General features: G+C 42.3%; 1 protein-coding gene across 1 annotated transcript in view; it reads left to right on the forward strand.

The window, feature by feature from the left end:
- The window catches only part of MOCOS (molybdenum cofactor sulfurase), a 58,057-nt gene that overhangs the window by 19,281 nt on the left and 12,420 nt on the right, over window positions 1–26,356 (forward strand). Inside the window, exons 7-11 of the mRNA XM_007455215.1 lie at window positions 3,605–3,721; window positions 5,682–6,143; window positions 10,556–10,718; window positions 20,317–20,395; window positions 23,048–23,172. Of these exons, the coding sequence (XP_007455277.1) occupies window positions 3,605–3,721; window positions 5,682–6,143; window positions 10,556–10,718; window positions 20,317–20,395; window positions 23,048–23,172 (946 nt within the window). The remainder of the gene's footprint in view (window positions 1–3,604; window positions 3,722–5,681; window positions 6,144–10,555; window positions 10,719–20,316; window positions 20,396–23,047; window positions 23,173–26,356) is intronic.

Here is a 26,356-nt window from a genome sequence, read left to right on the forward strand (position 1 = left end):
TTGTACTTGGCGGTGGGGGGGGGGCCCACAGGGTTCTGCTTGGCCCAAGCGGTGGTGAAAGACCCCCCCCCCCCACCGTTTGCCCAGAGAAGCCTCAAGAGGAAGACTTCCCCTCCCCCTCAGGGAGCCTATCTGGGTGCCTGGCTGACTTCACCAGGACCTTCGTTCTCCAAGGCATCACACAGGATGAGTCTCTCCCTCTGTGCCTTTGTAGGGGAAGCTCATCCCATGAGTGGAGGCCAAGGCTGAGGCATGGCCAGCTGTGCCAGCCTGGGAGAATCTTGGGTTTTCCTGGGCTCCTTCACATAAGGGAATTCCACAGGGATTTGGGGGGCCTTCGGAAAGATCAGATGGCATCATGGCTGGGTCTGGCTGTCTCTTTTTCAAGGGATGCGTGAAAGAATTGAGCCTTCTGTGAGAAGATTTGGGGTTCTTGTTTTTGACATCCAGGTCTCCGAATTTCATTCTCCCCTCTGTTGGAAGTCAGTCTACCCAGTGGTTAAGAGGGTGGGTTCAGATTTGGACTGCCTCTTGCTGGCTCTGGGAGCTTGGGTGAGTTAATGTAAGCTCCCCAAGTCTCCGTGAAATGGGGGTAACAATCTTCCCTGCTGATAGGTTGTCACGAGGATTAAATGAGTTACAATACACAGCCCCTTGGCACTGAGCTGGTATGAAGCAAGTGCTCTATTGCACTGTGGTCAGGCCGGTTTCTCACCCTCCCTGGATGCAGCACTCATCCTGCCCCAGCAGCCAACTCCTTCACATGGCTGGGCACTGGCCGAGCCTGTGTGGGATTCCAAAGAGAGGAGATGCAGTTGTGATGAGAAATTAGTATGAAGGGTAAGCGTGGCCAAAACAGCCTCTTCCACCCACATGCTCTTCTAGGTGGGGTCCCTGTTTCTTCCTCTTAGAATCTTGGCAGGTCTGTGACTCACTCATAACCAACAAAATGCTACAGAAGGTGACACTGCTTGGCTTTGGAGGCTGGGTCAGAAAAGGCCACGCAGCATCAGCATTGCTCCCTGGGGCATTCACTTTTGGAGCCTCGAGTTACTGTGTAAGGAGTTTTACACTGAGCGGCCATGCTGTGAGGAAGCCAAAAGCAGGCATGATGGTGACTGTCTGCTTTGAGCCCTTCTGGCTTGGAGGCCAGACGCATACATGAGAAGCTGAGTCTCCAGATGATTCCAACCCCAGACGTCACGTCGCTCCCAGCCTTCTAGTCTTCCCAGCTCCGACAAGCCATCTCCTCTGGGGCCTTTCTGAATTCCTGACCTCCCTGTAGCCGTGAGCACAATAAAATGGTTATTGTTTTAGGCCGCTAAGTTTGGGTGGCTTGTTTTGTGGCTGTGGTAGCTGGAATAGTGGATACGGAGTGGGTGGGGGAGACTTCTCATTCAGCTTGGCGGGACTTGGGGTCAGGGAGTGAGGGGCTTTCCTAGGGGCTGCCCCTTGAATGGAGACCACCTGATCCTGGAGGTGGAGTAGGCCAGACCCAGTGGTGCCGCCAGGTCTCACCTCAGAGAGCAGGGAACTCCTGGATTTCACCAGCAGAGGTGGCTTCTTTTCACTCTGACCGTCCAGGGGAGATGGCTGAAGGGAAGACAGTGTGGTCCCCATAAGGGTGTGTGGGAGGTAACACCTCTGCGCTTGCCTAGCGGGGAGGCCAGGCTGACCACGTGGTGACCTGTGTCTGTGTCCCCCACCTGTACTTCCCAGGGAGAAAAGTTTCAAAGGCTTCTCTGACTGGGCAAGATGTGTTTGTTTCCTTGAATGCATTTAGGGCACTCCCCCAAGTTTAACCTGAGTCACCAGGGCTGAGGACCCTCACTGGGCCCCCAGGCCCTTGTGGGAATGGAGCCCTGGACCCACAAACAGAAGAGCTGGGATAAACATCCCTCGTGCCAGCTCACCTTTGAGCCTTGTGACTGCGAATCACCTGTCTAGCTTCCAGGGGACGGGAAAGAGCCTTGGAACTTCTGGATTGAGTAGCAGTTAGTTCTGTGATTCAACCCAAAGTCTGAGACATTATGAAAGCAAATCAATAACACACAGTGTCAACACAGTAATGTTTGCAGCCTGGGCTGGGAGCTGAGGCAGAGCTGCTCTGACTGGTAGCTCTGCTAAGTCCTGCTCTGGGAATCTACCTGGAAGCAAAGGATGCCAAGGAGCTGCCCCACGTCCCAGCCGCCCTCAGATTTTATTTTTGTGAATCTCCCTTGAAACATGTGGGCTCTTTTTTCAAAGATTAATTTACTAAAAAAAAATTTTAACAATTGAGATATAACTGATGTATAACATTGTATTAGTTTTAGGTGTACAGTGCAGTGATTTGATATATATGTATATTGGGAAATGATTTACTACAGCTTTAGTTAACACCCATCGCCACACATAGTTACAAATTTTTTTTCTTGTGATGACAACTTTCAGGACTTACTCTCTTAGCAGCTTTTACATGTGCAATGCAGTGTTGTTAACTATAGTCACCATGCTGTACAGTACATCCCTAGGACTTAATTATCTTAGAACTAGAAGTTTGTATCTTTTGACCACCTTCACGACCCCCATCCCTTGCCTCTGGCAGTCACCAATCTGCTCGCAGTATCTATGAATTTTGATTTGATTCCACATGTAGGTGAGATCATATAGTATTTGTCTTTGTCTGACTCATTTCTTAGCAGTTTTCATTATGACTTAGCATATTTCATTATGACTTAGCATAATGCCCTCAAGGTCCAACAATGTTGTCACAGATGGCAGGGTTTCCTTTTTTCATAGCTGAATAATAATACTTATAAATCACATATTTTTTATCCATTCATCCTTTGATGGATACTTAAGTTGTTTCCATGTCTTGGCTAGTGCAAATACTGTAATGAACATGGGGGTGCAGATATCTTTTCAAGACAGTGATTTCATTTCCTTCAGATAAATACCCAGAGGTAGAATTGCTGGATCAAAGTTCCAGCAATTCGTTCTATTTTAAAATTTTTAAGGAACCTCCATACTGTTTTCCATAGTTCCTCACCAGTTTACATTCCCACCAGCAGTGCACGAGGATTCCCTTTTCTCCACATTCTCTCCACCTCCTGTTATGTGTTGTCTTTCTGATTATAGCTGTTCTAACAGGTGTGATATTAGATGCTCGCTATTAGATATTTGAGAGCTGATGTCATTGTGGTTTTGATTTACATTTTCCTAACAATTAGTGATGTTGAGTACCTTTTCATGTACCTGTTGGGCATTTGGGTGTCTTCTTTGGAAAAATGTCCGCTCATTTAACAAATCAGATTGTTTGTTTTACATGTGAGCTCTTAACTTGGAGTTTGGTGTGAATTTGATATCTTTCACTTTTCTCAGGCATATGTTTATAACCCAACTGGATAAGATTTAATTATCAGTAACATTTTATAAAATGTATTTAGTAAACCGACCATAGATCAATAGATCATGGCACTTTAGAGCAAAATTCCAAGCTCATATTTTCATTTTACTGTTAAGAAAGAGAGGTCCAAGTGTGGATCTGAAACTCCTTCCCAGGCAATCAGAGTAAAACTGGACACTTCTAACACTGGTTCCATGTCATATATTAAACCCGCAGGTGGATAAAATGGCCAGTCTTCACAACATCCACGTGCGAACCGGCTGCCTCTGTAACACTGGGGCCTGCCAGAGGCACCTGGGGATAAGTGATGAGATGGTCAAGAAGCATCTTCAGGTTGGTACTGGACCGTGTGGTCCAAACGCTGGCCAGCAAACCCCAATGGCGATGCCTCTAACTTCATTAGAGGCTCGTCTTATGTCTGGGGTCGGGGCTGGATCTGCGAGCTCATTTCTCTGAGCCCACCCTGTGAATGTGTAAAGAAAAAGGGTCAACAAAAATAGAAAACACTTCAAGATACTATGTCTCTGGCAGTCATTTTTTAGTTTGAGGGCAAACATTTAGAAGCAGAAGAGGGTTTTTTTTTTTTTTTTTTTTTTTCCAGAAGAGGGCTTTTAACAGGGTGCAAGCAAATGTGAAAATGTGCTCGTACATGCAGAGGGCCCTTAGCTAGTTCAGTCCTGCCAGAGTGAAATCTCCAAGCAGGAGGTAGCTCATGTCTGGGTTGGGTGAGGAGAGGAACTCTTCTATGGGGCATTCTGCATTTCTCAGGTCCCCTCTCTTCCTGCCGCTCCTCTGGGCTGAGGTTTGTCACTTCAAGGTACAGCCTGTTTTGAACCATTTCATAAGAATGGTTTGAGTGGCAAAGAGCCCTTATTTATATCAGAATAGTTTCTAACTTAAGTTTCTTTGCGTTGCCACTAAATATTGAATATATTAAATCCCAACCAACTGTGAACAATGTTTTATTTAAAAAGGAGGGGGGGACTTCCCTGGTGGTCCAGTGGTAAAGAATCCACCTTACAATGCAGGGGACGCAGGTTCGATCCCTGGTCAGGAAACTAAGATCCCACACACTGCGGGGCAACTAAGCCCGCACGCCACAACTACTGAGCTCGCGCACCTCAACTAGAGCCCATGTGCTGCAAACTACAGAGTCCACGCTCTCTGGAGCCCACGCACAACAACTAGAGAGAGAAAACCCACACGCCACAACTAGAGAGAAGCCCACGCGCCTCAACTGAAGATCCTGCGTGCCACAACTAAGACCTGGCGCAGCCAAAAAAAAAAAAAAAAAAAAAAAAAAAAATTAAAAAAAAAAAAAAAAAAAGAGAGAGAAGGGGGAATTCCCTGGCGGTCCAGTGGTTAAGACTCGGTGCTTCCACTGCACGGAGCGTGGGTTTGATGCCTGGTCAGGAAACTAAGATCCCTCACGCCACATGGTGCGGTTAAAAAATAATAATAATAAAATAAAATAAATAGAAAGAGAGAGAAGGAGTCTTAGAACACAAACGAATGCAGTTCCAGATGTAATATTGATTCTATGGAATGCCGTGGCCTCATCTCCTTGGGTGACTGACTTGGGTTCAGCTCTGGGGGAGGTAGGCAGCTGGAGCAGCGACCAACACCAGGCTGCCAGGCTTGGAGAGGCTTGGAGACGTCTTGCCTTTCTTTCACCACCTCCCGACCAGGCACTCATGCTGCCTTTGGCCTTCATCCTGGCCTTGGGCCGGTTATTCATAGAGGTAGCACCTCTGTCTTGCCCTCTTGTCAAAGGGCAGCTGTCAGGGATGCAGACCTCCCTTTGGTTCTGAGAGAGGCTAAAAGGCATGGCCAGCAGGTGGTCCTCTCACTTAAGCCCTAGGTAGACCAAGGAGCTGACCCATCTGTGCTTCTGAAACTTTGGTCTGTCTTTTGATACCTCTGTGGGTGAGCACTGTGTGCGTGTTTCTGGTAAATGCTTTCCATGAATGATTTCTTTTAAACTTAAAAAAACAATTTTATTTATTTTTATTGAAGTATAGTTGATTTACAATGTTGTATCTTTTAGACTTTTTAGTGGCCCCCTGAGATTGGTATAGATCCCAATTCACAGTTGAGCAAAGAGTGACATCCAGAGAGTGAGTCCCTGTGCTTCTGGAACTATGCCTCAGGCACAGGGCTCCTATTAGTGTTGCAGTTCTTTTTTCCTGGGTTAAGTTTATATTATAAAATTAACAAAACTTGTTTTACAAAATGGTTTCCACTTTATCCATGAGGAATGGGTCACTCTGGATGACTTATTTCTTTATTCTAGGCTGGTCATGTCTGCGGTGACGATGTGGACCTCATAGATGGGCAGCCGACGGGATCTGTGAGGATTTCGTTTGGATACATGTCTACGCTTGAGGATGCCCAGGCCTTTCTCAAGTTCATCATAGCAACCCGACTGCGCCCGTCTCATGGCCAGCCTCTCCCTCTGGCCACGCCTGGGGAGGCTGGAGCCCTGCCAGCAGAGAGTGAGGCTCAGAAAGCCGTGCCTGCCACCAGGGCCAGACGTAGTCCCTCACCTCAGGAAGATGCTTCCCCAGACTCCAGGGTTTGGGACAACTCACCCACCACTGTGGATGCTGTGAGTTTGCGCCCACCTCTGCTGGAGACCACCAGAACCCAGCAGACCCCTTCAGAGAAAGCTGCAGGCATCCTGGATGGGGGCCTTGGGTCACACATCGTCACCAACCTTTTCCTCTACCCAATCAAATCCTGTGCTGCATTTGAGGTAAGGGTTTTAGTGGCAGCTAAAGAGATTGCTTCTTTTTTGTTTACTTTATAATGTTGTTTGATAAAGCAAAGAAAAAAGTTCAGGAAGTGAAGGAAAGCATACAGAAAATCAAAATCATTGTAGCCACTCTCATTCTGCCTTTCTTGGTTTGGGCTGACTTTTGACCATGGCTCTGCTTATGGGGACCCCTGAGAGGATCCTGTTTCTGGGTGTGACCACCTAGTTACTGTTGATAGTTAAGGATGTAACTTTCACTGACTGTGTGTGTGCTGGCTCCCTGCTGAAGCATCGTACGTGCTTTGTTTCATTTGATCCTCAAAACAATATTATGAGGTGCTGGGTAATATCATCCCCATTTTATAGATATGGAGCCTGGGGGCTACTGAGGTTAAGCACTTTGCCCAGGTCCTGACCCCCTAATAAATGATAGAGCAAGGATTTGAATCCAGGTCTGCTGACTCCCTGGGTCCCTGCTCTCATGCGTCTGTTCCACTCAGCTCTCCCCGTGGAGGTGGACTACATAATGTCAGTAAACATGCTGGCCTGGTAGTCACCGGAGCTGGGAGCTAGAGACCAAGTCCCAGGGACACACATAGATCATAGAAAGACAGCCTCATAGAAAGTTCCCAGCCTCATGAGCCTCTGGGATGACAGGCTCCCTGGCTCCTGGTCGGACATACCATGGTCAAGGCTGTTTGTCACCTGCATTTCGGGCTGCTCACACAGGAGCCTGTCCTCCAATCTGAGACCATAAATAAGCGAGTTCACCTCCACTCCTGAATGGAGGCAGGTGAGGAGTAACAGGACTCTATTTTCACAGATGAGTCATGTCCCAAAGAAGAGCCACATTGCACAGATAGCGTAGCAGGAATTAGTGTTCCATTTTACAGACAAGGACACTGAAACTCAGTAGGTTTCCTTTTTTGCTAAAGGTCTTCTATCCATCTGCTCTTTCAGGAACTATACACTGAACACCTGCTACCTGCTGGGCCCTGGGCCTGCACTTGCTGTGCAGTGATGAGCAAAATGGAAATGGTTCCTTCTCTCAGGGTTTGAAGTATCTCAGAAGGGAAACACTTTATGACACACACACACGTATCTCTGTACCTATGTATCTATCATCTATCCATCCATCTCCATCATCTATCCACAGGCCATGATTTCGTACTAGTACCTCCAATTCCAACCCAACACCACAATGTTTATTTAGCCGTCCCCCTTTCTGCACTTGTAAATCCTGTGAGAACCCTGGCTCCCACTGTCCTCAATGAATACTTATTTGCCCAACTCCTTCCGTAACCCAAAGCCCAGCTGCACCAGCTGAAAGCTCACCCCTCACATGCCAACGCAGACACACTGGCTGAAAACTTGGCCCAGACAAAGAAGGAGGAGGGAGGAAGCCAGTAAATGATAGACATGTTCCAGCAGACGGGTGTGAAGAACCGTGAAGGGTCTGAGAAACAGCCTGCCACAGTTTCATGGATGCTGACAGAAGACATGAGATTCCTGGGTCAGAGATAAAGGACTTACTCACAACCCAGCACGCAGCATGAGCTTCATGGTGTGTTGCTTCTCTTTGTCCCCGCCATGTCCCAAGACAGGGTCCAGAGGGGCCCAGGTGGATGCTGTGCTCATGTTCAGGAACCTCTAACTCAGGAAACCTGACTCTTTCATAATAGGATGCCAGCCAACCTGTGTAGTCTTCGATCAGGGAGAAGCCATTACCTTTATAATATTGGACTGTGGACAAACCTGCCCTCTGCTCCAGTGGGTTGTAGAGCTGTTCACTATACAACCATCCTTGAAAAGGTAGTCTGGAACAAAAGGGCAGTTAGTGCTTCTGCTTGTTGAAACAGGCATGCAGAAATGAGAAAATCCATGGAGAAATGCCTCCCAATAATAGACTGTCTTCTGAAAAGTTATTTGTAATTCAAAACATGTTCTCCTATAGAAATAATGATTTAATGGTGGTTTCTGGGCCTAGCTACAATTATATAGACTATAGTATTGGTGAACTTGAGTGCTGTACTAGCAGAAGCAGCCACAGTCTATGGGGAGAGGTCTGATGCACAAGACAAGTGAAGGGCAGAGGTAAAGGGATTAACATCTGTGGATCATCTGATATATTTCAGTTGCTTTACATTTTATATTTTGTTTTAGTGTTCACTCAGTCCTATGAGAAATGATAATAACGTCCATTTTACACATGACAAAGCCGAGGCTCAGGAAGGTTAGTTGTCCAAAGCTAATAACTAGCTGACGTGAGATTTAAGCCCAGGTTTGTCAGTCCTCAAAGTACCCTCCCCACTCCCAGCCCACTGCACCACATTTCTGCGTCTTGGATACAGGGCTTACCTTGCTTGAGGTTCGGTTTGCCTTGACACTGTTTATTCTTGAGTTCTGCGCCCTCCCCGCTGGGGCCCGCAGCTCCTCTCCTTCACTTTCTCTGATGCCTCAGTCTTCCCTCAGGTCCCTCCCAGCAGAACCCTCCCCAAAGTGCCCCTAGGTTAAAAATTGCTTTCCTTTCTTCATTACCCCCAATTGAAGTTTTCAGATTCCTTTGAGAAGTTGATTTGGGTGCTCAGAGGAAAATGACGGGATGAAATTGATTCCCAGTAGTGTGCAAATGTTGGTCTCTTAATCGTAATACTATTTCAAAAGCATTGCTTGACCTACACCCTTCTTTAACAGACAGCTGGCTCCAGAAGAGCCCTCATGGGTGGAACTACTGCACCTGCCGTGCTGTAAGCAACTTGTGTAACTTGTGGACAAAACTCCTGCAAAGACCTGGTCCCATGTTATTGAAATTTCATTAGTTTCCCCCTAATGTTCTTTCTCTGTTCCAGATCCCATCCAGGACACCATATGACATTTAGTTCTTGTGTCTCCCTAGGCTCCTCTGGGCTGTACCAGTCTCTCAGACTTCCCTTGTTTTTATAACCTTGATAGTTTTGAGGAGTATCCGTCAGGTATTTTTTAGAATATCCATCAGTAGGGCCTCCCTGGTGGCGCAGTGGTTGAGAGTCCGCCTGCCGATGCGGGAGACGTGAGTTCGTGCCCCAGTCCGGGGAGATCCCACACGCTGTGGAGCGGCTGGGCCCGTGAGCCATGGCTGCTGGGCCTGCCACGTCCAGAGCCTGTGCTCCGCAACGGGAGAGGCCACAGCAGTGAGAGGCCCGCGTACAGAATAAAAAAAAAAAAGAATATCCATCATTTTGGGTTTGTCTGATGTCTTTCTGAGGATTAGACTGGGGTTATGGTTTGTTTTGGAAGTAGGACCACAGAAATAAAGGGCTATTCTCATCATATCATATTAGGGTACTGTCAGCATGACTTACCACTATTGACATGAACCTGGAGCACCCGGTATTTGCCAGCTTTCTTCACTGTAAAATTTCCTCTCCACTCTGTTCCCATACTGTTCTCTTTGGAAGCAAGTCACTAAGTGTAGCCCACACTTAAGGGGTAGGGAGTTATAGGGAGTTATGCTCCACCTTCTTGAGGAGGCAACACCTACATCAATTATTTGGGATTCTTCTGTATGAGGGATTTGACTTTTTCTATTTCTTTATTTGGACTCATGGGTATTTATTTTATACTTTGGATTATAATTCAGTACTACATTATTATTATTATTACTATTCAATATTTTCCAGTTTTGGCCATTGGGCATGCTTTCAGTTGACTCCTGCATCCCTTTGACATACCTCCATCAGTTTGTTTTTTGAGCACTTCCTTACTTTTCTAGCACTACAGGGTGCTCCTGGCTCATCTTGTATATTCCCTGACCCAGCCCTAGAATAAACCATTTCTCCAAAGAGTCCTGGTTCTTTTTATTGGAGAATGGTATTAAATGCAAGATCTGGGCACTGGGCATAATTTGTATTTTAATTTTGTAGAAATATGAAGAATTGAGGAAAACTTACACACTTCAAGTGGATCAACTCAGGGACCATTCCAGTGTAGCCACAATTTGTGCAATAAGTCTGTAGTACAAGGATATATGCCTGTTCAGGCCTCCACCACTGTGGAAGGACACACAGAAAGCAGGTGCAGTGGAGGCCTGTGGGGAGGGGAGTGGGACACAGGCTGGGGCGGAGACCTACTTTTCAAGCACACTCTTGTGCTCCCAGAATGTTGTACTGTGCACACAGATTACCTACTTAAAAAGCAGGTTGAAGTGGAGAAGCGTGCAAACTGGATCTGGAGGGTGAATGGAAGGTATCTCAATCCCAAAGTCTCCTTTGCATTGTCTTCTTTGTTTTACTTCCTTCTCTTCATCCCTTTTTTCCTTCAGGAGTCTGTGCTGAATTTCTGAAGTCCTCTGCTTTTGTACAGCCGCTGTGCAATACATGCGAAGATGAGTTTTGAGGAGCCCTGGCTTAAAATACATTGACCTTTTTGTTTAGGTGACCAGGTGGCCTCTAGGAAATCAAGGGCTGCTGTACGACCGGAGCTGGATGGTTGTGAATCACAACGGTGTTTGCCTGAGTCAGAAGCAGGAACCCCGGCTCTGCCTGATCCAGCCTTTCATTGACCTGCAGCGAAGGATCATGGTCATCAAAGCCCAAGGTCTGAAAACTGGGTTCAGTTTTACAAAGCAGCTCTCAAGAGTAGCTTTTTTTCTTGTAGGAAAGTAAAGTCATGGCTTTTCCTTTACCAAATATTAAAATAATCCAAAAGGAAGTGAAATGATGTCTAGAAGAGACAACGGAAAGTTTGTTCCTTTTGTGTTTTTGGAATTTCTTTGGGGGCAGATTTTTGGGAAGAGGTAAAGATCTGACGGTCCAATCAGAAAGTAAAGAGATATAGATATTGAAATTATATGTTGTCCTTTTACTTACATTCCTTTTAATTCCTTCACTCATCATATGTTCTGCAAGCTTTGATTCTTCCTTGTGGATTTTTTTTTTTTTGGCGGCATGGCTTGCGGGGTCTTAGCTCCCAGACCAGGATCGAACCTGGGTCCTCAGCGGTGAAAGCGTGGAGTCCTAACCACTGGACTGCCAGGAAATTCCCCCTTGTGGATTTTTATTATGAACTAACACATAAATTCATAGGCCAGCTCTGTCCAGTGGACCCTTATGTGATGATGGAAATGTTCAACATCTACCTTGTCCAGTTTGGTAGCCACCAATCACATGTGGCTACTGAGTGCATGAAATGTGACTAGCAGGACACTGGAACTACTTGTTAATTTTATGTGATTCTAATTAATTTAAATTACCAAATGTGGCTAGTGGCTACAGTGTTGGACAACACAAGTATAGAGAATACTACAATACGTACTTACAGCATCGAGTTTTAACAAACCTTCACATTTGGCCACATTTGCTTCAATTTCTCCTCCTCCTCTCCCTACTCCTTCCCACTTCTCTTTCCTCCTTCCTCCCTTCTCTGCTACCTCTTCCTCCTCCTCCTTCTTTAAAGACTTAAAAACATTACAGATATAGCTGAAATTCCCTATGTACTTCTTGGTCTCATTCCTTCTCCTTCCACACCCCACCTACCATTTATAGAATATTCCAATTTCCCTCCTAACTTATAGCTGTACTTTTGTGATATATCCCATTTCCATATATTCAATGATTATGTTTCTTGGCTGTAGGTGTTCTATTCTGTTCCAGTGGTTTATTTTTTCTTGAACCAATAAGCCAATGTTAAAAACTATAGAATGAATTTTGATATCTGGTAGGGCATGTCCTTCTACCTCATGCTTCCAGATTGTCTTGGCTATTCTTGGCCTTTTGTTCCCTCTATGAATTTTAACACATGCACGGATTTGTGTAGTCACTCCCATCATCAAGGTACAAAACAGTTCCATCACCCCAGAAAACTCCCTCATGCTACCCCATTATAGTCTCTCTTCTCCCCACCCTTAACACCTGGCAATCAGAGATCTGTTCTCTATCACTATAGTTTTATTTTTTTGAGAATGTTATATAAATAGAATGTACAATATGTGACCTTCTGACATTGGCTTCTTTCACTTGGCATGATGCCTTTAAGTCCCATCTAAGTTACTGCATGAATCGGTAGTTTATTCTTTTTTTTATTGTTGTGTAGTATTCCATTGTACGGATATACTAGGGTGTGTTCATCCGTTCATCTGTTAAAGGACATTTGGATTGTTTCCAGTTTTGAGCAATTATGAATAGAGCTGCTCTAAACATTGATGTGCAGGTTTTTGGTTGATCACAAGTTTTCATTTCTCTAGAATAAATACTAGGCGTTGATTGCTGAGTCATATGGTAAGGATATGTTTACCTTTAAAAGAAACTGCCAAACCATTTTCTAGAATGACCGTATCGTTTTTCATTCCCACCAGCAATGTATGAGAGTTCCAGTTGTTCCACATTCTGTCAGCTTTTGGTATTGTCAGTATTTTTTGTTTTATTTATTTTAATAAGTGTGTAATGGCATCTCATCATGATTTTTTTTTTTTTTTTTGGCCATACCATGTGGCTTGCGGGATCTCAGTTCCTTGACCAGGGATTAAACCCAGGCCACAACAGTCAAAGCCTGGAATCCTAACTACTAGGCCACCAGGGAACTCCTATCTCGTCATGATTTTAATTTTCATTTCCCTACTGGCTAATGATGTTAAGCATCTTTTTATGTCCATACTTGTTCTCTTTATATTCATTTTGACCCATGGATTACAGAAGTGTGTTAATTTCTATATATTTGGAGATATTTCTGTTTTCATTCTGCTATTGATTTTCAGTTTAATTCCATTAAACTCTCCAAAAGAGAGAACATACTTTATAGATTTTTAAATTAAAATTTGTTAAGGTTTGGTTTATGACCAAGGATATGATTTATTGCCATGAGTGTTCCATATACACTTGAAAAGAATGTGTATCCTGTTGTTGGGTGGAGTGTTCTATAGATGTCTGTTCTATACCAGTTGGTTGATGGTATTGCTGTTTTTCTCTGTACTTGCTGAATTTTTATGTACTCGCTACCAGTTCTGTTGATTACTGAAAGAAGAGTGTTGAAGCCCCCAACTGTAATTGTGGGTTTGTCTATTTTTCCCTTAGTTCTCTTAGGTTTTGCTTCACTTAGTATTATTATGTCTCCTTGGTGAATTGTTCCCTAAGTAATGCTGCTCTTTATGCATGGTCATTTTCTTTGTTTCAAAATGTGAAGTGTGAAATTCTTTGTCTGATATGAATATAGCCATTCAGCTCTCTTTTGGTTAGTGTTTGTATGGTGTATCATTTTCCACCTTTATATTTATTTCTTCTAGCTTTATCGATATTTATGTAACATCCCATAAAATGTATTCATTTGAAGTGTACCATTCAATGATATGTTTGGTATATTCACAAGGTTGTACAACCATCACCACAATCAATTTTAGAACATTTTCATCACCCTCCAAGAGAAACCCCATACACATTAGCAGTCACTCCCCATTCCCAACCTTATCCTCGGCTTCTGGCAACCACTAATCTACTATCTGTTTCTATGGAGTTGCCTATTCTGGATGTTTCATATAAATGGAAACAATATATGACTGGCTTCTTTCACTTAGTGTAATGTTTTTAAGGGTCATCCATATTGTTGAATAATATTCCATTGTATAGATATACCATATTTTTTTTATCCATTCATCAGTTGATGGATATTTGGATTGTTTCCATTTGTGGTTATTGTGAATAACGCTGCTGTGAACATTTATGTATAAATTTTTGTGTGGACATATGTTTTCAATTCTGTTGGATATATACCTAGGAGTGGAATTGCTGGGTCATATGGTAACTCTGTGTTTAGCATTTCCAGAGTGACTCCATCACCATTTTACATTCCCACCAGCAACATATGAAGTTTCCAATTTCTTCACATCTTCCCCAACACTTTATTTTCTGTTGTTGTTGTTTTTTTTAATAGTCATCCTAATGGGTGTGTAGCAGTACCTCACATGGTTTTGATTTGCATTTCCCTAATGACTAATGATATTGACCATCTTTTTATGTGTTTATTGTCCATGTGTATATCTTCTTCAGAAAAATATCTATTTAAATTCTTTGCTTACTTAGTTTTAAATTATTGAGTTGTAAGAATTCTTTATATATTTGAATATAAGTCACTTTTTAGATCAGATTTACAAATATTTTCTCCCATTGTGTAGACTTCCTTTCATTTTCTTTATGGCTCCATTTTACATTAATCTGCCTATATCATATTTGAAGTGAGTTTCTTGTATCCAGCATACAGTTGGCTCATGCTTTTTATCCATTCTGACATTCTCTATTATTTTCATTGGGATTTTGATTGCAAAATTACATATTTTGTAATCATATTTTGATTGTAATATCATAAATTAATTTCAGGAGAATTTGTATCATATAATATTGAGTCCTCTATATATAAATAGTATCTCTCTCCATGAAGATTTCTTTACTCCAAAATTTTAATAATAATTTATTAAAATAATTTTAATACTATTTTCCAGAAAATTTTTGCACATTTTTTGTTATATAATTGTTTATTTGAGTATTTTGAGCACTATCTTTTTTTTCTATTAAATGTTTTAACTGGTTATTTTTGTAGTATAGAAACACTGTTGTAGTATAGAAACACTGTTGACTTTCGTATATCAGTGTTTTACCCAGTACTTTTTCTGAATTCCTGTTAGTTTTATTAGTTGGTCTGAAGATTTTCTCGCATGTTCTATATAAATAGGCATATCATCTTCTAATAATGACAGTTTCATATCTTCCTTTTCAATTTTTATTCACTCCCTCTTTTTTCTTCTTTTCTTATTGCATGGAGCAGTGATGGAAAATATCCTTTTTTTATTACTGACTTGAATAAAATGCTTCTAAAGTTTCAAAAATAAGAGTTATATTTACTGTACATTTTTAATAGATTTGTTTTACCAGGCTAAAGTAGTTTTTTTTAATTTAGCCAAAAGTTTTATCATGACTAATAGTTCTTACTAAATGCTCTTTCTGCATCTGTTGGTTATATTTTTCCCCTATAGTCTATTAGTGTGATGTCTTAACATTAGTAGATTGTCTAGTACTGAACTATCCTTGCATTCTTGGAGAAAAGAAAAACACTATCTGGCAATGATTTTTTGATACATTGATGGATTTAGTTTGCTAATATTTTATTGGTATTTTTGTACCTATTCTTATTAGTGAGATTGAGACGTTATCTTCTTTAAAAAAATTTTGTTTTATTGAAGTATAGTTGATTTACAATGTTGTTAGTTTCTGGTATAAGCAAAATGATTCAGTTATAAATATATATATATATATATATATATGTATGTATGTATATGTATATATATATATATATATATATATATCTTGCAAATCCTTTCTCCCCATCATTTGTGAGTGATCATAATTTTCTTCTGTTTATGGCTTACATTTTCATGTTTCTTGGCATGTCTGTGTCTTTTTATTGGATACTAGATACTGTGACATTACATTATTGAATACCTGGGTTTTATTGCTTTCCTTTGAACAGTGTTTGGCTTTGTTTCAGCAAGCAGATTATGCACTTGAGAATCAGTTTTTATTTCTATATATATATATATATGTACTTTTTCAGATTCTTTTCCATTATAGTTTATTACAAGATACTGAATATAGTTCCCTATGCTATGCAGTAGGACCTTGTTGTTTATGTATTTTATATATAATTGTTTGTATCTGCTAATCTCAAACTCCTAATTTATCCCCCCTTTTAACCATAAGTTTGTTTTCTATGTCTGTGAGTCTGTTTCTGTTTTGTAAATAAGTTCATTTGTATCATTATTTAGATTCCACACATAAGTGATATTGTATGATATTTGTCTTTCTCTGTCTGACTTACTTCACTTAGTATTATAATTTCTAGGTTCATCCATGTTGCTGCAAATAGCATTATATCATTCTTTTTTAGGGCTGAGTAATATTCCATTGCATATATATACCACATCTTCTTTATCCACTCATCTGTTGATGAACATTTAGATTGCTTCCATGTCTTGGCTATTGTAAATAGTGCTGCAGTGAATGTTGGGGTGCATGCATCTTTTTGAATTATTGTTTTTTCTGGATATATTCCTAGGAGTGGGATTGCTGGATCATATGGTAATTCTATTTTTAGTTTTTTAAGGAACCTCCATAGTGGCTGGACCAGTTTACATTCCCATCAACAGTGGAGGAGGTTTCCCTTTCCTCCACACACTCTCCAGCATTTGTTATTTATAGATTTTTTAGTGATGGCCATTCTGACTGGTGTGATGTGGTACCTCTTTGTAGTTTTGATTTGCAATTCTCTAATAAATAATTGCTGTTGAGCATCTTTTCATGCACCTATTGTTGATCTGTGTGTCTTCTCTAGAGAAATGTCTATTTAGACCTTCTGCCCATTTTTTTTGACTGAGTTGTTTGCTTTTTTGTTATTGAGCTATATGAGCTCTTTGTATATTTTGGAAATTAAGCCCTGTTGGTCACATCATTTGCAAATATTTTCTCCCAGTCTGTAGGTAGTTGTTTCATTTTGTTTATGGTTTCCTTTGCTGTGCAAAAGCTTGTAAGTTTGATTAGGTCCCATTTGTTTATTTTTGCTTTTATTTCTATTGCCTTGGGAGACTGATTTATGAAAACATTGGTATGATTTATGTCAGAGAATGTTTTGCCTATGTTCTCTTCTAGGAGTTTTATGGTGTCATGTCTTATGCTTAAATCTTTAAGCCATTTTGAGTTTATTTTTGTGTATGGTGTGAGGTGTGTTCTAACATCATTGATTTACATGTGGCTGTCCAGCTTTCCCAACACCACTTGCTGAAGAGACTGTTTTTCTCCATTGTATATTCTTGCCTCCTTTGTTGAAGTTTAATTGACCGTAGGTGTGTGGGTTTATTTCTGGGCTCTTTATTCTGTTCCATTGATCCATATGTCTGTTTTTGTGTCAATGCTGTGCTGTTTTGATTACTGTAGTTTTGTAGTATTGTCTGAAGTCTGGGAGGGTTATGTCTCCAGCTTTGTTCTTTTATTTTATAATTAATTAATTAATTAATTTATTTATTTATTTTTGGCTGTGTTGGGTCTTTGTTGCTGTGCGCCGGCTTTTCTCTAGTCATAGCAAGCAGGGGCTACTCTTTGTTGCAGTGTGTGGGCCTCTCATTGCGGTGGCTTCTCTTGTTGTGGAGCACGGGCTCTAGGTGTGCGGGCTTCAGTAGTTGTGGCATGTGGGCTCAGTAATTGTGACTCGCAGGCTCCAGAGTGCAGGCTCAGCAGCTGTGACACATGGGCTCAGTTGCTCTGTGGCATGTGGCATCTTCCCAGACCAAGGATCAAACCCATGTCCCCTGCATTGGCAACGGGATTCCTAACCACTGCATCACAAGGGAAGTCCCTCCAGCTTTGTTCTTTTTCCTCAGGATTTCTTTGGCAATTCTGGGTCTTTTGTGGTTCCATATAAATTTTAGGATTATTTTTTCTAGTTTTGTGAAAAATGTCATGGGTAATTTGATAGGGATCATATTACATATTTAGATTACTTTGGGTAGTATGCCCATTTTAACAATATTAATTCTTCCAATTCAAGAGCATGGGATATCTTTCCATTTCTTTGAATTGAGATGTTACCCTCTTTTTTTTTTTTTTGTGATACGCGGGCCTCTCACTGTTGTGGCCCCTCCCGTTGCGGAGCACAGGCTCCGGACACGCAGGCTCAGCAGCCATGGCTCATGGGCCCAGCCGCTCCGCAGCATGTGGGATCTTACCGGACCAGGGCACGAACCCGTGTCCCCTGCATCGGCAGGCGGACTCTCAACCACTGCGCCACCAGGGAAGGCCCGAGATGTTACCCTCTTTTATTATACTTTTCTTGTTTAAGTTTGGATACCCAGGATATTAACATACAAAAAGAGTTGAATGGGTTACTCTTCTTTCTATTCTCTGAAGCATAAAAATGTATGTCATGACTAAATAGGATTTATCCCAGAATATAAGGAATAAGAGAGAGAGAAAACAAATACCCAAATATCTTCCACTCCAAATCAGCAGCACTTTGTGAGGTGGTGTGGTATATCAGATGTTCTGCTCACTTGTAGGGACTTCCAGCACTGTGGGTGGAGGAAGGACATCCTTTGCAGGACACATATGGTAGGACAAACTTTTGGCCCTAAATAATAAACATTAAAACAAGGCATTATAATTGTTTTATGTAAATGACTTGTCACTCCAAAAGATTTCAGGTATCTTGAGTCCAGAGCTTGGAATTTTTTATTTCTCTGTATCTCTGAGCTGTACAAGCACAGGGCTTAGTATATCCGGAATGAACTCAATCCCCATGAACTTTGTTGGGGGCGGCCCTTGAGCTCAATCCATATGGGGACCTCAGATTAGGTTGCCTGTTTAACAAGAGGCCTGCGATGACCTTTATAAGCCACCTGGGGGCCATATTTATGATTATATATGATTTGTGCAGAGTCTTGGGTAAGGGTAAAAAGAGGCTGAGCGCAGGCCTCCTGCTGGCAGCCCAGGGGTGCATTTCCGCCGTGCATTTGTACACATGCTGTCCCCCCTGCTGTGGTTACTTCCTCATAACCAATGTTCCAGGACTCACTTTACCATTCTCCCCTGTGGGTGCACACCTGGTGCAATCCCATCCTTCCACGAACAGCCTTTTTTTTTTTTTTTTTTTTTTTTTTTTTTTTGTGGTGTTCGGGGGCCCTCTCACTGCTGTGCCCCCCCCCGCCACAGAGCACAGGCTCCAGACGCACAGGCCCAGCAGCCACGGCTTATGGGCCCAGCCGCTCCACGGCATGTGGGATCTTCCCGGACCGGGGCACGAACCTGCGTACCCTGCATCGGCAGGCGGACCCCCAACCACTGCACCACCAGGGAAGCCCCATGAACAGCCTTTTGACACAGCAGCATCTCTAATCACTCAGCACAGCACTCTCCAAACTTCTGGAGCTTTCTGGATGAGGCCTCTTCTGGCCTTCCCCACACAGGGACAGGAATGTGGAACTGGTCATGCTTGTGTAAGACATGGACAAGCAGGGGACAGAGCTGATGAAATACCTCTTACGCATATTGTTACTTCTCTGTCTTTGTTGTGGTGAAAGGCTTGTCGTGATTGGCATGGGTCTGGGTAGCAGTCATGATCTGACGCTCGTGAGTAGGAAATGGATGTACCCGTTGCTGTGCTGTGTGTGATGAAGCAGAACCAGCATGAGCAGGGATACAGGTGTGCTTGCTGTGTGCTTGCTGGGGGCAGGTTGGGTCATGTCAGTGAGCAGTGTGACTGGTGGCAATGCTGAGAGGGTGCAGGGCACGGGTGGGCCACACAGGAGGAGTCCACAGAGTAGGAGCCGCCACAAATTCCACTCAGGTGTCTTGGCTTCATGCAGTTCCCTATATTTTTAATGACTCACGAAGGATGAGAAGGAGTGCAGAGTGGCAGAGGCCTTCAGCCATTCCAGCCTTTAGCAATGGTCTTTCACTCATCAGTGGCCATGGATCAGTTTCTTCTAGTTTCTTCCACATATTTTATTCTAAATCTATTGAAAGAATGAATACCACTTTAGCTGAGTACTGGGTATATGAGTGTTTATTTTTCTTCAGACCACTATGTATATGTTAAACACTCCTTTGTATGTATGATGTATGTAACAATATTTTAGAAAAGAATGGCTTCCCAACCCCACTGACAAAATAACAGTTTTTTGGTTTTTTTTTTCTTGGTGTTAATGATGATTGATGCAGAAATCCAATTTGATGCTGATTCCTAGGGGCTACTGAGAATTGACACTATGCTGACATCCTTACAGAGTGAGCCTTCATGTCTGCCTGCCTATTTCTAAAGGATCTAAGGTAGCCTAGTGAGCAATGATGTCAGGATGTGGAGTCATGCAGAGGTAGAGAAAGCATTCAGAGGAATTTGTAGTATTCCAGGGACTGTGGATGTGACTGCCCCAGTGCAGAGTCTTCCATGACAAAGCTGCTCAATGCACACGCTGTTGGTGGTACCGATAATGATGAAGAGAATCTCTGTGTTATAAAGAGATTTCCAAGACTCAGCCACTTACTTGACTCAACCAATTTCCAGCGTCATTAAAATTCTTGTATATTTCAGGATAATGGACTTTTTTTGGACATACTTGTTTTTTTTTTCCATGATGATAAATTTGTCTCTAACCTTTATTCAATAGGGATGGAGCCTATAGCGGTGCCACTTGAGGAGAACAGCAAACCGGCTCAGACTTGCCAAAGCAAAGTCTGTGCGGACAGGTGAGGCTGCAGCAGGTGACACTCGCAGGTCTAGCTGCAGGGCGGCTCAGCGGGGGGAAGAGAGCAATGGCCTGTGCCATCGGTCCTCGGCTGCATCCTCTGTCCAGTCTGCTGCCGCTTCCCCCTCGCACACTCCACTCCAGCCACACTGGCTCCTAGCTCTTCTTTACACCTACTAAGCATGCTTCCTCCTTAGGACTTTGCACTTGCTGCTCCCTCTGCCTGGAATGCTCTTTCCCTGTTTATACCCCCGCAGGCTTCACTCCCTCACCTCCATTGGGTCTCTGCTGAAAAGCCTCCTTCTCAGAGGGCCCACCTGACCTCCCCTAGGAGCCAGCCCCTCCCTCTCCACTTGCTCTGCTGAATTCTTCTTCTCATTAATCTTTTCCGCAACATATACCTTCAGTCCCTCCTGCTAGAATGCCGACCCCGAGAGAGCAGGACTGTCTGTGTTGCTTCCTGTAGACCCTGGAACAGTGTGGCGTGGAGGGAGGTGAGGTGAGGCAGGGGACAGTTTGGAGGAGGCATGGTGGAGCTCAGAGGGGTGGCCGCAGGGGAGTGGTGAGTCAAGGGACCCGATTCACAGCTTGAAAAAATTGGCTGGTGGGTGTAGAAAAGTTGGAAGACGGTAAAGGTGCAAGTGGGAAGGCCAGCTGAGCATCTGTGTTGGTAACACAGGTGGGATGAGATGGAGGCTTGCATCAGGGTCAGAGAGAAAATCAGGTGGGCATCAGATATAATATATTCTGGAGGTAGAATAACCTGAACTCGCCGATGAATTGGATGTGGAAGCTGAGGGGGGTGTCAAGAGGTCCCTCAGGTTGTAGAACCTTCAGGTGATAGTTTAACAATTATATTCCATATAGTTGTGGATTATTACCTAATCTGAGTTATTGGTGATAAATCATATGCTGAATTCTAGGAAACGTAGAAAATGAGGTTGAGTGTTACAGGATTTCATTTTATTTCTTGATCGTAAATATTTACAAATCAGTTTATTGAATACATCAAATTTCTGCATCCCTTTTAACCTAAATCTAATTTCAACCTGAAAACATGTGGAATACAAATTTTCTGATTGTAGGCCCCTATCTGATGGGTTCCCAGCGCATCTAATACCCCAACTAGTTTACCCCCCAAATACTAAAATGGTTAACTCTTAACAGTTCAGTAGGGATTTATGTATAGTAGAAGTCTTTTAAAATGCTAATTGCCTATTAGTTAACACAATAAAGTAGTTGGTGGGTATGTCTGTGCTCAGTAGTTGTTGATATGCATAGTACTGACTCAGAGTACATTTCCTGCTGCCCTGCAAACAAGTAAGTCATGAAATGATATGTCAAATACTCAAGCTACATCCAAAGTGGACTCAAGTTGTTAGTGCCCCAGGTCACGCTGGGATGATGAAGGGCTACATGCTCAGGAAAGGTGGGAAGGTGATAGCGTGTAGATCGTGCTCTATGCAATTGAGCATCATGGGCCCTGGCCCATCCTGGAGCCCAAGGGGTGTGCACACTCTGCATCCTCTTGTTAGTTCTTGTGCAGATTTAAACACTCATCATAGCACATTTTCAATTAGGGCAATGAATTTTGGGTAAACATTTCTGCATGTCACTGTAGCAAATCTTCTCATAGAGAGAAATATAGCCATCTAGGGGTACCTGCAATTATTTATCAGGCTCTTCCCTGGTTGTAGATTTCATTTAGCTGCATCTGAGAGGAATGGCGTTTTCTGGTTAATAAATCTTTTCGATAGCTAGAGGTCAGGCTTCTTATACTCAGAACCACAAGTACTCAATATAATGAAAAATGGACTTAGGTGCATCTCTCAAAGCACCAGAGAGAATGTCTACAAAGCAAGGTTTCATTCTTCCCTTTCCTTTCTAGATCCTAAAGCCAGCAATTTTTCCCAGTAAAAATTAAGGATAAGTTTTCAGTAATATCTATCTTGTAATCCCAATGTAAGTTATTAGCAATTTTGCATGATTAGTTCTGGTGATGTGTAGATTATAATTTTTAAGAAATTTTAAATTCTATTTAAAAATTATAGAAGTTTGAAGAGTTTTAAAAAACCAGATCAAAAAATGTACTTATATCGGTGACTTAGGGCCATAGTGTTCTTTTCAGAAACCAAACATTGACGTCAGTCCCTACAGCATGGCCGTGAGAGAAGATATTCCAGTCAGGCCTATAGTTAAAAAACTAGGACACGGGTCTGGGTTCCAGAGCTTCTTAAAGCAAAATAATGCTCTGGTAGCTCTTAAATTCCAAGCTTTGTGGTTCTCAGTGGCTGTAAGTAATATAAACAAAGTCTTTCAAGAGAAATTTCTAAAGCTTTTAATTTGATCTGAAAGCTTTGCATAAGCTCCAGATCCCAGGCCTTCCTGTGCCTTGGAAATCTCATTGTGACTTCCTAAGCACACTTGTCACTGTAGATTTCTGTCTTGTTGGGGGCTTCATGTTTTTATATTATATATTATATTAATTATATAATATTATATTACATAAGTTTTTGCTATTTCAATTATTTAAAGGAATACTATATAACATCTTTCCTTTTTTTTTTTTTTTTTTTTGCCAGGGTAAATACTTAAATTATTTAAAGGAATACTATATAACATCTTTCCTTTTTTTTTTTTTTTTTTCTGCCAGGGTAAATACTTATGACTGTGGAGAAGAAATTTCAAGCTGGCTGTCAAAGTTTTTTGGCCATCCATATCATTTGATCAGACAAAGTTCAGACTTTCAAAGAAATGCAAGGAAGAAACGAGGCAAAGGTATCACATTTCGGATTGCTTCTTAGGGGACAGGCACTTGGGTTTACCCTTACAGACACGAAAATCAGCCCACAAAATGGATTGACAGGGCAACGTGCTCATGAACAGAAAGTAGGGGTGGTTAGCCTCTGGCAGAAAGGTGCTGTAGTGGCCCCCAGGTCAGCAGGACCCATGTGTGGTCTCCAGGATGAGCCCGAGGAGGCCAAGGGGGGCTTGCAACCTCTGCTCAAGCTCTCTGCCTCAGTCCTGCATGTTTAGAAGCACAATTAAGTTTTGTTAAAGAGAAACATTGGTAGCTTGCTGTATACTAAGAAAATCTGGACTTCTAGTCTTGGCCCCGACACCAAGTAGTTGTTGAGACCTTGGCAAATCCTTGAACCTCATGGTGTTGAACTTCTGTAGAACTCGACGGCAGAACATTGTGACGGCATGTCATCTACTTAGATTTAAGGGTTTTGACAGTTTTTCCCGCCATAAGCTGTTGTGAGCATAAAATGAGACAGCAGAGAAGAAAGTACTTTGAGCTAACAGTACCATATAGGAAGAGAGAGTTTTCAGGTGTCTGCTTAAATGTCGCCTTCTCGGGGGAGCCTTGCCTGGCTGCCCTCCTTAGAACCAGGGCCCCTACCTGAACCTCCAGCTCATTCCCTGTTTTATTTTTCTCTGTGGCACTTTTCACATCGTATAGGCCATGCATTTGACTCAGTTATCCTGTTTATGTTCTGTCTTCCCTCTGCTAGATCATAAGCTCTGTGAGGGAGGGATTTTTCTCTGCTTTGTTCAGGGCTTAGAACAGACCTGGCACATAGTAGTTGCTCAGTAAATACCAGATGAATAAATGAATGCACTGGAGAGTTGCCACATTACTGGTTTGTGCAGGAATGACCTGGCTTAGTCACTAGCTCCCTGGGAGACTGGCTTGTAAATCTACACCTGGTGTGAGTCATGGAGGGCTTCAGGGAAGAGGTGAGTTTGGACCTGCATCGTAACAGGAGAGTAGAAGTGTTCCAGGCAGAGAGAGGCAAGAAGATTACTGAGGAGCAGCATGGCAGAGCTTGGCATTTCATGAGTTCAGAGAAAGGTTTAGGAGGGTTGGACATGGGTAGGGGAGTGATGGGGCAGAGCTGGGGAGAAGAGATGAATGTGCTGCTGAGGAGTAAGTAAGCACTGTCTTCAGGTTGAAGAACTGAAGAATTCTACCCTGGGGAGATTCATGATGCAGCTTGCATTAGAAAGACACCCCTGGTGAGGTGTGGAGGCTGCAAGGGAGAGGGAAATGAAGGAAGCAAAGAGGCCAGGCAGGGGGCGGCAGTGACTGTCCTAGTGGGAGATGGGGCCTCGGTAGGCAAAGGTGGGAGCAGAATGAATCTGTTGGCTGCTCGATACAGGATCAGGAGTGTCAGCTTGTGAATATTATACTTCAAGGATGCCATTTATGGTGGAGAGGTCTCTGATGGTCTAGATCTAGGCCTTTGAACATTTTTGTGTTGGTACACCTTAGAAGAAATTTTTTAAAGCTACACTACCTCTTTATGTTGTCATCTAAATTAAAAAAAAAAAAAATAGTTGCAAAGGATGTGATTTCCAGCATATTGCAAATATACAGGTTTACTTTGGAGATACTGAGAGTTCGGTTCCAGACCACTACAATAAAGCAAGTCACAAAAATTTTTTGGTTTCCCAGTGCGTATAAAAGTTATGTTTACACTTTATTATAATCTATTAAGTAAGTAATCGCATTATGTCTAAAAATCAGCGTGCATAACTTAATTAGAAATACTTTCTTGCTAAAAAACTCTAACCATTATCTGAGCCTTCAGCAAGTCATAGTAACATCAAAGATCGCTGATCACAGATCACTATAACAAATATAATAATGAAAAAGTTTGAAATATTGTGAGAACTACCAAAATGCAACACAGAGATATGAAGTGAGCAAATGCAGTTGGAACAATGGTGCAATAGACTTGCTCGATGCAGGGTTGCCACAAACATTCAATTTGTAAAAAACTTAATACCTGTGAGGTACTTGCGAGGCATGATAAAGTGAAATGCAATGAAACAATGCACTCCTGTAGTCATTTAAAATTAAAACTTGTACATTGCCCTTTTAAATATAAGCCAGTGGAGTCTCAATACCATAGTGATTTGAGTCTTATGAGTATTAATTAAAAAATATGTGTATAAACAAACTGTTTTTTAATGTACAAAAATTTTCTTTCTTTCATTTTCTTTCTTCAACTTGTATTTCCATTCCACTTCCTTGAAGGAATTTTATCTTAGTGTTATATATTTTATGCTTGAAAATCTTTCCTTGATCACCCTATCATATTTATCTGAAACTAAAATTATATATAAATTGAAATGTATAAAATTTCTTAAAGTTTCCTGTGATTGTAGAGTCTCAGTATTAGGAAATTTTTCCTAGGTTGAGTTCTTATCATAGTTTTTAATAGTACACAGTTGATCAAAGCAACAAAAGTATATTATAAATTTCGAAAAATAGTTATTAAACATAAAGAGAAAAAAAGAGTGGAAAATGAATCTCTTAATGAGATGGATGGCCACCTGTGATTAATTCCCATGTCCATGAATGACTGTCACCTATGATCAGAATAGCTGGTGTTCAGCACTGGTTCTCTTCTGAAGAATCTTATTTAAGTCAGTAAACAGCTGGGAATGAAGGTGTTTGGTTAACGTGCTGTCACTCAAAGCTTTCTTCTGAGGCACAGGGATCTAACATCAAGATGACTTTAATCATCTGTCACTTGACAACTTAATTAGTTCCGGCAGTTTTGTGGTTAGCAAAGAATTGGAACCCATCTGACCTACAGGAGGATCAGTCACCCAAGCTTGAGAGACTTTTATTTTCTCAGCACAGAACCCAGGGTTTTGAACTGGTCTTTTGTTTTCCACCCTGGAGATTTTTAGCCCCCAGGGGCAATGCGCCATAGGAGAGGTGCGGCCTTTGCCCTGTGAAGGGTGAGAAGGGCCTTTTGTGGAGGGGCCTGGGATTGTACCTCACTGCTCTGACAGAGCCATTTTAGCAAAGAAGACATGGAAATAGAGAATCTGTAAGCGATTCTCTTGGAAGTGTCCATTCTCGGGTACTCTGGGGTCCACAGGCCTAGTTCAGAGACAGCTCCCTAGGTTTTGGCCCGGCCAGCCTTTATTATCAACATCT

Source organism: Lipotes vexillifer, unplaced genomic scaffold (assembly GCF_000442215.2).
Source record: "Lipotes vexillifer unplaced genomic scaffold, Lipotes_vexillifer_v1.1 scaffold90, whole genome shotgun sequence".
In the NCBI taxonomy this organism is placed as follows: Eukaryota; Metazoa; Chordata; class Mammalia; order Artiodactyla; family Lipotidae; genus Lipotes; species Lipotes vexillifer.